At 48.3% G+C, this 13,531-nt stretch overlaps 1 protein-coding gene across 1 annotated transcript; it reads right to left on the bottom strand.

Moving 5' to 3' along the window:
• Positions 1–610: 610 nt before the first annotated feature.
• On the bottom strand, positions 611–5,102 carry LOC132243688 (putative olfactory receptor 2B8). Its single transcript, XM_059714080.1, has 2 exons — positions 5,094–5,102; positions 611–1,540 (listed from the first exon to the last, which is right to left on the bottom strand). Exons 1-2 carry the CDS (start codon positions 5,100–5,102, stop codon positions 611–613), a joined length of 939 nt encoding a protein of 312 aa, XP_059570063.1.
• Between the last annotated feature and the right edge of the window lie 8,429 nt (positions 5,103–13,531).

Below are 13,531 nucleotides of genomic sequence, written 5' to 3'. Positions count from 1 at the left end.
AGGCCGGCGGGGACAGAGACTCACATCCAGCCCTATGCCCCCCCCCCCACCCCTCCCCACCACTTCGGGTCTGACTTGGGAGGGAAAAGCGGTGAAAGTGAGTAAGACCTAGAGGGAGACTAGAGGGAGAGTGCCTGATGTGCCTGCCTGGGATCCCTGAAGACCATGACGCTACGGCATGCCCTGATCCAGCCCCCACCAGAAGCTGCAACTGAAGGAGAGACAGGAGGGAAGGGACTGGCATGGAGTGGGGATGGGGATGAGCGAGGATGTGCCAGGCATCTGCAAGACCTGGGGGGGCTGGATCCCGGTTAACAGACTAACATTCCTGAGAATTAGCACAGGTTTTCGAATCCTTCTTAAAATTGGTCACACGCCAATCACAGTGCAAAGTTCACATCTGGAGGAGGCCAGAGAGGGACAAATCCTATTTTGTCTCAGCTGCTTCAAAACATTTGGGGACAAACTAGGAAAGAAGATGAAGGGCAAAATAAGATCAACCAGTGGATATATTAAGGAAAAGTGGAAAGGCAATTTAGTGGGGTGTAGGTAGGACACAGGCAAAATTCATTAGAAGCAGTGTAAGAACAAAAGGTCAAATGGCCAGTGACTAGCCCCAAGCCTTGGTGGTTGGGTTTCGTCCCAAAACCTTCTGCAGGGCCCTGTGTACTTCCTTGTTCCTCAGCGTGTAGATCAGAGGGTTCAGCATGGGGGTGACCAATGTGTAGAAGAGGGAGATAATCTTTACCTCGCTCCTGGACTGGGGCTGCAGGTAGACATAGATGCCTGTCCCATAAAAAAGGAAAACCACGGCTAGGTGGGAGGTGCAGGTGCTGAAGGCCTTGCGCCTGCCCTCAGCCGAGCGGATCCTTAGTACAGCAGCACTGATGTAGCTGTAGGAGACCAGGATGAGGCTCACTGGCACCACCAAGACAAACACACTTACTGAGAAGACCTCAGTCTCAATGAAGGATGTGTCAACGCAGGCCAGCTTGAATAGGGCTGGCTGCTCACAGAAAAAATGGTCGATATGGTTCTGTCCACACAGAGGCAGCTGCATAGTCATCACGGTCTGTGCCAGAGAATTAACCATGCCACTGAGCCAGGAGCATGCAGCCATGAGGAGGCAGAGGGGGCGGCTCATGATGGTCATGTAGCGCAGGGGGTGGCAGACGGCTGCATAGCGGTCATAAGCCATGACCGCCAACAGCATGCACTCAGTGGATCCCAGGGCAAGAGCAATGAAGAGCTGGACCATGCAGCCAGCCCAGGAGATGGACTTGCGGGTGCTAAGCAAAGTTACCAGCAGCAGGGGACTCAGGCTAGTGGTGTAGCAAAGGTCCAGGAAGGAGAGGTTGCTGAGAAAGAAGTACATGGGTGTGTGGAGACGGGGGTCCAGCCGGGAGACGACAATGATGGTGACATTCCCAAGCAGCGCCACAATGTAGCAGATTAAGATGAGTAAAAACAGCAGCAGCTCCAACTGCGGTTGATCTGACACCCCCAGCAGGATGAATTCATCTACAGCACTCTGGTTTCCCTCATCCCATGCTGCTTTGCCATAGGTCACCTATAAGAACAGAGAGAGTAAGATGAGGAATACCCTGCAGACAGGAGTTTGGTGATAACAGGTGTGTGAGTGTGACTGGCAGTGGGTGTTTGGGATGTGGCAACTACAAATCAATTCATCGCCCAGAGATTAGCTACACAGTGAATAAGTGGATCTGGGAAAAGCTGGAAGGCTGGGCTGTGAGCAGTGGTAGTACTGGAGGGATGACTGGAAATTGGGAGCAGGTATTAAGGAAGTTGTATGAGAATTAAATCTATTTCTTTGTAAAGGATAGGCCTTGTGTAGGAAAGACTTGGTGGTAGATCAATATCAGTGCACACTCCTAATATAGACCTTACTTTACTCTCAAAATGTACCTCTTCCAATATAGAGCATGCCTACTTGATGAACAACATGAAATTCTACAAGAGCCGAAGCACATTCTGGGGGTCTACAATATGGCTTTCACTGGTATAAAAATGAAATAAAAGCATCAGCCATATGTCACACTACCACATTGTTTAAGGTTCCAAGTCAGGTTAAGCCTTAATGTTTGAGCATATTCAAAAATGCAAAAAAAACCCCTTAGTCAATGCAAATTCATGAAGATTGCAGAGCTGAGGGCTATGGGATTTCTCAAATGTAAGACAAGTGAATTTGGGTTAAGCTAGAATCGCAGACTGAGAACAAACTGAGTGATAAGTGGGATCTATTATAGGGATTTTGATTTGGCACAGGCATGCCCCAGGTGACGTGGCAGAGATGAGATTCTGTGGCCCAGTAAAACTGGGGAATGCATGAAATCCTGAGTTTTGAGTAGAAGTGGCAGAATGGGATCCCAAACAGCATTAGTGGAATCAAAAACAAGAAGTATTGCAGGTGTATAATTATATATTACAAAGATAGATGTTTATAGTTATATATAACTATAATTATATATAATATGATTATATATTAAACTATGCAGGTGTATAATTGTGCTATAACTACGCCATCACTTAGTAGACATGGTACCTGGGGAATGGACGGTGTTAAATTTTTCAGAGACCACTTCACTATTAAACATGGATTTAGGATGGGTTGAGACAGAATCATAGAAAAGTGAGGCTGGAGCGGACCTCATGAGGTGATATCTAGTCAATCCCCTGCTCACGGTAGGATCATCCTTAACTAAAGCATCCCATCCTAGCCCAGACAATTGCCTCGTTCAAGATTTTTACTTTCCCACCCACCTCACCTTCCTTCTCATTCCCCTTTTCCCCATTCTGTCTGATAGCACTGCTAAATCTATCTCTGCTATCCAAAGAAGATAAGAGAAGGAGGGAAGAAGGAGAAAAGGCTAAGCGACAAAATAGGTTGCTAAAAAGATAAACTGAGTGTTGTCCAAATGCTGCATTACAATCCAAACCTTTGATAGTAGTTACTCAATGAATTTCCTGGATCACTGGTAAATCTTCTAGCGAAGGCATAGCACATAGGGGTGAAGGGGAAGTGGTATTAGAGTAATGACAGGGAACAACCCCAGACACGATAGTGCTCTTCTAAACCAAAAGTGTTCATTCCTATTGCAGTTTGGGTGATTTTTCTTATTTAATGTCTTGATGTTGCAGAAACTAAGACCTGAACTCTGTTCCCAGATCTGCTGCAGACTCACTGTGGCAAAAGACAATCCCTTCCTTTCCCTAAATCTAACTCTGTTACCCAGGTAGATCCTGAGAATAGTGATTTTCTCTTTCTCCTTTATGCAACTTTCCTCTTTCTATCAAGTTAGGGAGAGATGTGAGGCACCTATAACTCTCTCCATGCTTTCCTGTGCAGCAGCTGGCATAGTGCAGTTATGATCTGACCTGGAGCAGAGACTGTTTCGTAATGCATGTTTGTACAGGGCTGGAAAATTGAACCCCTGATCTTAGCTTCAGCTTCAAAGTACATTTCTAATCTCAATTCATCTTAACCTCACAAAGTATCTGTCCCACAGACTGTGGGGAAGAGAGGAAAATGTGAAGGAACAATAGGGAAGAAAAACTGGATAACATGCCAGTTTCAAGTCCTCCAACTAGGATTCATTCCCCCACCTGCACTAGTGTTAAGGCTCTGCAAGGCCACCCTATCAGAGCTGCGGGCTCTGAGTGCAGGGATCGGGATCACAGAATTGGTCCCATCCATGTGGTCCTGGCCAGCACCAGCACAGTCAGTAATAGCCTTTTCAGGAGACATCTCTGATCTAACTGCCCTTTTTCCACAACACACCCTTCATCAGGCTGTCAGTCCATCTCAGCCTCATTCTCACAATATTAACCCAAGTCAGGCAGCTTCTTGCTCCATTCATTCTGTTATTTCCCCTCTTCCCACCCCCCATCTCTGTATCCTGCACACCGTTTTGAATGCTTTCCTCAGTTATCCAGGCTCACCTTCATTTTCCTCAGGTTCCAATCAGCCCAATCTCTCCTGCGCAGGCAGCTTCCAATAGCTCATAGTCTGCGGGCAGAGCCTGCACCCATAATCTCTGCTTCTCTGTTCTTGGATCCTTTCATCTTTGTAGGGCCCTGCGAAGAGTCAGCCCCATGGCTGAAAAGGCTCAGGGGCCTCAAAGGCAGGGGGACACTTGCTGTTCTGTACCCTTTATAATGGCACAACGGTCTGGGCTGTGGAAGATCCCATTGCTCTGCATATATTACTAGGGACCTGGTTTGTTGGAATAGAGGGGGATACAGTATCTGTGAGCACTGGCAGACAGGCAGAGGTAGGTTCAGACCACCGTGAAGGTCTCCAGACCCAGTACTAAGGTTTGGTTATGAATATGGGACCTGAGACTAGATCTGTGCATTGCAGCCGCGCCGGGATGTTCTAAATCTGTCTGAGCTGGAACAGCCTCCAAAGATCCCTCTGACTTTGATGATGGGAGCATTGGAAATGCCAGCCTGGACAGGACAAAGTGTGAGAGACAGAGATGGTTGGAAAGTGCCAGAAAGTAGGGACAGAAAGGTGCAAATAAAGATATAGGTGATGAGCCAGTGGACGTATGCTACCTCCAGAGGCAGAAAGAAAGGGATGGATGTTTTAGAGAGAGAAGGGGGAAGAGAAGAGAGTTTACAGAAAGAGAGGAAAAAAGAGATGTGATATGAATAAGAAGAGAGCAGAGATTGGGAATGGTGGATAGAGGGGAGGAAAAGGAGTGGAAGGAAGAGGGAAAGAAGTAAAGGAGGTGGCTGAATGGAAAGAAGTCAGAAAAGTGTACGATAGAAAGATACAGAAGTCTCTTGACTAAGTTGATAATATATGTAGGAAGAGAGACAAATGAAGAGATAGGAAGACACAGAAGGTAGGGAGAGGGAAGGAAAAAAGCAGATTGTGGATAAGGAGACAAAGAAATGCAACAAGATGGAAAGTGCCAAGCAAAGACAGTGAAAAAGTTGTCCATAGGTCATCCATCCAAGAAGCTGCAGGCTATGGTGCACCTCAGTCCTAGTTTCTCTCTCTCCTAGAAAGAGAGCAGCTCAGCGTTGAAGCCTCCTGTCTCTAATGGTGGGAGTCTCCTTCCCACAACACCCATGTTATTTCCCCCGCCCACCCCAAATCTACCGGCCCATGGTTGGTGGAGAGGAAAATAGGTGGAGCTGTGTGTTTACTGAAGATTTAGCTTTGGCTTTGTGCTTCTGCAATGGGTTAGGTGATATCTAGGGGCATTTATGGAGCCCTGGGGATGCTGCATCCCAGATGGATCAGGAAACTGCCAACAATGCCATCAGGTTGGGACACCAGAGAGACAGCTTTGGAAAGTGACTTCTGACCTCCAGGCCTCTCCCACATCAGGACTTTGCCTGGCAGGTGGTCCCTGCTGCCACAAACTCCCCTTGGTCCCTGAGCTCGTCCCCCAGTTCTCAGGCCTGGCCTTGAACTTGTAAAACCAGCCCAGGCCCTACAACCTGTAGAGAGCCCAAGCAGTCAGTATCCCTTCAACTGTTTTTGTGCCCAGTTCAGAAATGAACCGAAGTCAACCCAGAGGGAACTGAGCTCTGTGCCATTTCAAGGTAAAAGAGAGGAGGCAGGGCTGGAGATGCAAATGGGAATGTAGAATTGCCCTAGTGGATGTGGCCAATGTCCTTCTTGTCCAGTGTGCAGCAGAGGCCACCCTCAACTTCAGAGTGACACACCTGGCAGGCAGGTGTGGCACATTCTGCCTTTAGGAGGAGTTTCTTACTTATCCACAGGAGTCAGTATTTCATATATGAAGTAGAGGATGCTGCTATACACAAATAAATAATCTCATGCTGCCCCATGTGTCTTTCCTTCATTCTTCCAAACCTTGACCCAGTGTCACGCTTTTGAAGGAAATTGGAGATATTACCTCACTCATCCCACTGTTGACCCAGTGTCACCCTCTCAAGGTAAGTAGGGGAAATTCTCTTCTCCCTTGAAGAGGAGTGACCCCACTGAAGTGGCAGGGGTTGATTCCTCCCTCACATTCACTGGTGGCAACCATGGGTGACCACAGAGATTCCTCCATGGGTAAGCATGGGAATGGGAAGGGAAGGGATGCGAGACAGATGGGGACTTTTGCACTGCCACCACAGAGGGAGGAACCCTCCCCCCTCCCACCCCACCCTCCACACACACACATTCAAAGCTCAGGGCCCTAGGTATGTGCCCAGTTTGCCTATGTGGTAATGCAGCCCTGTCAGTGCCAGATTCCCATGGTGGCTTTGGTCCTGTGTACTAGACTATCCAGCTCCAAGCTGACCTCTTTTAGGCAAAGCAGTGGCATTTCCATGGCTGAAGTTGGCATGTGTGTGGTGCTTGTGCCCTTCTACCTGACTTGTTAGCTCCTGATCTCCCTTGGCACGCTCAGAAGGGTTCTGCTCCAGCCACTTATGCACATTAGTGATCCTGCTCCATCAGGAAGGTCCTTGAACTCTGTGAGAGGACCTGAAATGTTAGTCAAAAAAGGCCCAGCTCCTGAGTGTTTGCCGTGGGAGGTTGGGACTACTTCCACATGTGCTTCATCAGCACCCCAGGTCCCCTGGAGAGTTGGAAGACTTATGGAGAAGAGGAAATTTGGCTGTGCGGTGAATGGGCCATGAACCATCTGGAAGAAAGAAAGGGTCGGGGGAATGGGGATGCAGAGTCCTGCTTCTGGCTTGGAGCTACTGTCTGGGACAGATGCTCTACACATCTGCATGCAGGAAAGGGGGTCCTAAGCAGGGAGTCGTGGTATGGCTCCCTCACTTGGGATGTCATCAACAGCATGGGAACACCCTGTTCGGATCAGCTCCACTGAATGAATGTCTCTGAGTGAGGTGCCTTGCTCTGTTCAGCTCAACAGCCATTCTGGCTTCACCATATAAACATATATAAGCGGCTGAACTCTATACGAAATACGATTCTTCTTTGAGCCTTACCCTAACCTCAGACCTGATTGCTCTGTAAGTGTTCTCTGCAGTTCTCCACCAGATCCTTAAACACCCCTAAGGGAGAAGGGAAGGAACTCAGATTCCCAGAGATGCAAGGTTCCTTAAATTCCACTTTAATAGTTGTGGTGGGGAGCACTAGCAAGTCCCTATATGGCAGCTCATGTGGACAAAGAGGACCTGGGGCTCCTTCCTAAGTGAAGAGCTCCCAACACGATTCCATGAGCAGTGTGAAGCGGCTCAGACCCAATGGAGGCACGACCCACACTCAAGACACTGCCAAGGACAGGGGCAGCCTGAAATAGTCTCAGGACTTTTACAGTAGATGTGATGCTCAGAGTGCTCCTCCCAAAAGTGCAACTAACCCACAACAGCACCCCATGGCAACAGCAGCCTTACAACTGATCCTCAGATTGCTGCCAAGGGGAGGGTCTGAGGTTAAGTGGCTGAATCAGTAGTTAGAGCATGCCCCATAGTGCTGCTTAGCTCCTGTGGCATGTGGTTTCCTACAAACCCTCTGTCTTGCACTGAACCCATCATCACTGGATTCTTCTTTTGGCCTCACTGTTTTTGTTCACTACTCCTTGAAAACCATCTGCAGACAAACTGAGATGGGGACAGTTGTTTCTCCTGTGAGGGGACTGAGAACAGAGAGGAGGAAGCTAAGCCATAGCTTGCACTTGTTGTAAGTGGCACAGCAGACACTGTAAATGCCAGGTGTTCTTAGACTGGCTCTTTTCTTAGAACCCCACATTTGAACCACTATCATGCTTAACACTGCCACCAGGTGCAGCAGTACTCGAGACACTGAGTAGGTCCTCCTGTTGTACAGCACCTAGGAGACTCAGTTGTTCTATGGAAAGTGAAGGCTTCTCAGTTCTTCTCTCCAGCCTGTCATCCCTTTGGCCATCTACCTTCCTATCCTGTACAAGCAGAAGCTCACACAAAGGGTGCTCTTCTTATGAAAAGTCACAGTGAGAACTAGGGTAATGTGGTCCTATGAAGCAACTAGGCATCTGGTGTGGGCTCTGGGGGACCCTGAGGTTAAGTCAGTTCAGTGAGGTTAAGTGAACCTGAGGTTAAGCCAGTCCAGTGTCAGTAACAGCCCAGCTAATAACTTGCACACCTACCTGGATGTCTCCAGGAGACTTGCCCAGTGGGGGTACAACAAGATGGCAGTCGAATGCAGGGAGAAGTCCAAGAGTATGAGAGCTGCTTTCAGACATGCAGTAGCAAAAGCTTATCAGACTGGCACACTTGTGCGTATCATTATCAGAACATGCAACCATTTATGGTGGTACTTGAATGCCAAACAAATAGACTAGAGGTATTCAGGACATCATCCACTGCAAAGAGATTGCCGACCATGGGTCCGACTGTTAGTCCTGCTACCTCTTCGCTAGAACTGGCCCCTAATGAGACTGCAGAAGGGGAGCGGCTGGGGACATTGTCCTCCACAATTGGTATTTTAAGCCATGGGGGACTGACATCCGAAATGTGAAATGACACCCACGATTAAGTTGGGCTGTGATGAGGGGCGGGGTGGGATGGGTGATTGAAGTCAATTGACACAAGATGTGGAGGAGGGAGGTGAGCCAGGACTCCACCAATGTAGTCAGGCAGGCAGGAAAGCCCTTCTTCTTGGTTTTGGCAGAAGGCTTTTTATGCGGTCATCTGATTCTCAAAGCACATAATAATCCCCCACATACCTTCCTTCCTGTGCTCAGCTTGATATGAGGCCACTTTTACCACCACAGCTAAAAAGCACAGACTACATACAAACACTGAGAACAACGCCCAGACAGATAGGATTGTCAGTGCTATCAGAGCCTGAGCGGTGAGGTTTTGGGAATTAGCAAGACAGGTACGTCAAGTCTGTGGCTGAGAGTTGGCCAGCCAATGAGGCGTTCATGAGAGGAGGCATTCCTGAGAAAGGAAGAGAGAAGGGCAGTCCAGCTCGCAAACGTAGAAAACCAGAAACATAGAATTGCTTACATACAGTGATAGTAGCTGAGTATTGGTAATTATTGGTCATCGCCTGTTTGCTAAGTTAAACATAAACAATGCCTATCATTACTGCTGTGTTGTGAAAAAAGGTCCTATAATGAAAATTATTATATATTGCCTGAGGTTCACAAAGGTGAAGAGTACTGCTTCCTGCTAATCGTTCCCTGAATAATGTGTTATGGTTGGTTATTTATGTAAATTGGGCTTAATAGATCTTTACTTGTTGATTGTGTGCACCCCTGCGACCCTTAATAGCACGCACCTCCTGCTGCATGTGTGGCTGCAAAAGCTGGCACAAGTGATAAGTTTGTTACTGTGGGAGTGTGCCCTAGCACATGTTACCATGCTAGTGGTAACTTACGCCGCTCCTTAAAATTACAATTGCCTTCCAGGAACCCCATGCACAGTGGACACATGGTCCCAGACCCTCCTTCCACGATATGCTGCTGCTAGGCTGATAAGTAGGTATTGAAATTTCTCACAGGGGAGTTTCTAAGTGTATTTTGAAGCCTGTACGTTGGGAAGCCAAGAAGGTGGTTTTGGGAGCATGAACCCAAACCTGTCTTCTTTCTTCCAATGCAGAACAATAAGACATAGAAGATAGTCCTACCATTTTTTATTATTTTTTGGTTATGCAAATAAAAGGTTATAATTAATGCAGTTCCTTCCAGATACGGTGTGCCTATGGTTACTGTGTTCTTATAAACAAGGTCTTGTATTGAAACTCATTGCACACTACCTGAGGTTTACAAAGCTGAAGAGTACTGCTTCTTGCAAATGGTTACCTTGAAAATTCTGGAATGGTTGGCCTGTTATTGATGTTAGTTCAGGTGAATAAATAAGTAAAGGTTAATTATGTAAAATAAAATTATCTGTCTCCTTTTCTTTCAATGTGGGCAGCCATCAGGAACATCATCTGGTCAGGGTCCCAGGTCTTTGTTCTTGGGTTTGCTGTTTGAAACAGCAAGGAAGGTTGTTTAATCTGCAATACTGGAAAAACCAGTAAATCCCCAAGTCTGTATGGGGGGCAAGTGTGACCTTATGGAATCATGAATGGTGCAGCAGCCAGCACAAAAAAAAAAAAAAAAAAAAAAATTAAAAAAGGCAGCTGTGGGCTGCGTGCACTCATTGCTATGACAAGCCATGCACCATTTGCTCTGTTTTCTTACTGAAAGCCAAATGAAAGCAGCCCATGGAATCCCCTGTAGAAAAGCAAGCTGTTCATTCCTGGACTGAACCTGGGGCAGATTATGTGGTAATTGTGCCATTCTCAGTAAGGGCTGCCTTGGGTCTGACTGAGGGGTGAACTTTTGCAATCACAAATGATGTGACAGCTGACATAAGAAGAAGAAAAAAAGCAGCAGCTACAGGTTGCATTCAGTCAGGGGCAGGAGCAGATAATGGAGTGATGGTGCCATTGTCACCCGGGCCAGGGCATGGCCGAGGTATCTGGTGGAGGCATGGGTGTCCATACAGGAGAATGAACATTGATTCATGTTGGGTTGGCTGCACCACAGCATCTGGCGTGCAACACCTGGTGTCCAAAGAAACACATTATACCCAGTTATTCAAACAGGGAGGCTAACCTCATCCATTAGTAACTGCAATTTGAAGCAACATCTGCTGGACAAAAGGTTTGTGACAAGGGGCTGTCACGAGACCAGTCACAATGTCATCCTGCCCACCTGTCTATAGCAGTCCTCCCTGTCTCATCTGCCACGCCTTGATGTATAAAAGAGGATGTAGTAATGCAGGACGCTGCCCATTTTATGTCCTGATGCCAAGAGGGTTATACATGGCTCCGCCCTCCTCTATGCCATGTCCTATGCCTTGCAGCTGGCGTCCAGATTACTATACCTATCCCAGTCCCTAACTTCAGCTGCACTCATTGGGCTCCATGCCCCTCACTCATACTGGGGCTCCTTACCCCTCACACACATTTGGGGCTCCTTGCCACAGGAATCCTTGTCTCTTAATAGACTCCATGCCCTTTCCAGACTGGGCTCCTTTCCCCTCACTCATCCCCAGCACCTTGCCCCACTCTGGACCTCCTAGGTCCTGCCAACTTCCTTGCTCAGTTCCACAACAGCAGGGGCGATGCGTAGGAGATGCACCTGCACCCCCTGAGCATGGCAGTGCACCCCTACAAAAAGGCACTGACACTGACACTGCCGGCGGCATCTGCGGGTGGTCACCAATCACTCACCACTTCCCCCCTGCCCCTGCTAGCAATGTCTGTGGGAGATCCCGCTTACTGCTGCCCTCCTGCTCCTGCCATGCCCCCCACCCAGGCGCCAGGGGCACACGTCATTCATGCCCACCAGGTTGTGGGAGCTGAGGATATAAGGTGCCTGGTACTCGCCTTTCACTAGGGAGGCAACTCGTGTGGCATTTCCTGGGGACCACCCTGCCACAGGCCACCCCACCACACCATCCATCCCTACTTTTAGGTCGTTCCCCAGGACCAGGAGGACCCTTCACCATTCCCATGGTTCCTGCTCTGTACCGCCAAAGGTGTTCTGAGAGCAGCAGCTCCAGCTAGCCGATGCCTTCCCTCTGGCTGCTTGCAGCAACTGCAGGCCCTACTGCTCAGGGCCTGCCCTTTTCACTAGCAGCTTGACCCAATCAGGCACCTCCTGCTGGCCATGCGACTTCTCTGATTGGGAGAGCAGTCACCTGCAGAGAGGAATTACAAAAAATTTGCAGTGCCATCTGGTGGACAAGGGGGCTCATTACAAGTCTTCGAGTGCATTTCTGTTTGCATGGAATGAATCCATGGACATGACATTTTAATTCATGGTCACGCAAACTAAACTACATCTGGATGAGTTTTACTTTAGTGCACCAGAAAGACTTAAAGTGTCAGGAAAACCCATGTGGGCAAACAGTGATGGCACTAGAATGCAAGAATGGGCAAAAATTGTGATGTGTACAAGAGCCCACAGGAGCTAAAAATAACAACACATAGGAAGAGTGTAGTACCTGGTACAGTCTATTGCTTGGGCTTCTTTCCCTACTGTGTCCCCCTGATCTGATGTGCCCCTTGCTCCCTGAACCACAGTGGGGCCCGCCTGGCCCTGATGGCACCAGGGCACCCCTTGGTTGACTGCACTGCATTTGGGGGAACAGGCTTAGCTGTAATGCTCCTAGATACTTCCTAGACAGAGCCAAGTCAAGTGGAGCTAGTGCACACTTTCAGGGGTGCTACCCACTTATGAATGGTGGGCTATTTCACTTGCTGAAGGACAACCTTAATCAAGTCTTGTGTTGTCTGCACATCCACACAGCACTGCATGGCCAGGTCAGGAAAGTGGCCTGTGCAGTCTAGGAGCTGCTTCCTGAATTCCATTGTGTTGTCAATGCTTCGATTCTCCTGGTCCTCATCAGACCTAAGTGCCTCCTGTATTTCGTCCCATCAGCCATCTGCGGTGGCCACTTGGGTTTGTCCTGCCTCCACCAAAGCCTCCATCATGCTGTCTCTGGAGCATCACTGCCTGTGTCAATAACCTGCAAGCACTCCACTCCAGTGTGAGCAGGTGTCTAAGGTTCATAGGCACATCCCCAGCTGGCATCAGCTGTGGTAGCTGAAAAAGGAAAAGGAAAACAAAGTGTTAATGGTGTGGTGAAATATCCTTTCCCCACCCCCCAAGTGTTGAAGAGGATGGTGACCCACCCCCAGTGCACATGTAGTAACCCCCCAGCATATTCAACCCACTGGCACCAAAACAGTGCCTCCTAGAGTGGCGCGAATGGATATAATGGCCATTCCCCGATCCTTACAAGTCCCCAGTCATGCATTCTCCTGAGTCTTGGAAACAGAAACCATTCTTTGGGTGTCTGAAGGAATCTTTACTGTGGTACGCACATCCAAAACAGTGTCCTCCTCCTGATCCATACTACTCCATAGAATCGGAGGGGAGATTTGGGTCATGATCAGGGTCACCTCCTTTTGGGCATCTCTTTCATCCAGCATCATGTAGCAATCACCCCACTGGTTCAACATGCTCATGGTTTCTCTCTCAGGACACTCTGAGGCTCTTTTCCTAGGTGTGCTCTCCAGGACAATGCCAGTCCCAAATGACTGGAGACAGGAAGCCTTGCCCATATTCTTGGAGAGAATGATGGACAGCTGGTCGTAGAAAGGAGCAATTGTGTGCTCTGCCCCAGAACAACAGTTCTTATCTTTGGCCCAATGAAATGCACATCTCAGGGCCTTGAACTTGCTCTGAAGCTATTTCCAGTCCCGGTTGTGCCCTTGTGGCATCATTTCTTTTGCTGTTGTGGTATGCATTGGCTTATTCCTCTTACTTTCCAGGTGCTCTATGACCTTTTCCTCTGACCAAATGTCAATCAAATGTCAACAGTCCAGCTGGCGCCCCAGTTGATGATTGATGCCCTGTCACCTGCGTACTGCTGGACTTCTGAGACATCGAGGAAGCTGTTTGTGCCCAAGGAGTTGTCCAGACTGAGGTATCCTGACAACAGAGTCATGAAATGTCACTGGAAAACTTGGCAGAGGTGTTATATAGACATGTCTTGAACAAAACTTGTTGAAATTTCCACATAT

Source organism: Alligator mississippiensis, chromosome 11, assembly GCF_030867095.1.
Source record: "Alligator mississippiensis isolate rAllMis1 chromosome 11, rAllMis1, whole genome shotgun sequence".
NCBI classification, from domain to species: domain Eukaryota; kingdom Metazoa; phylum Chordata; order Crocodylia; family Alligatoridae; genus Alligator; species Alligator mississippiensis.
This window is presented reverse-complemented; position numbering and strand designations above follow the sequence as displayed.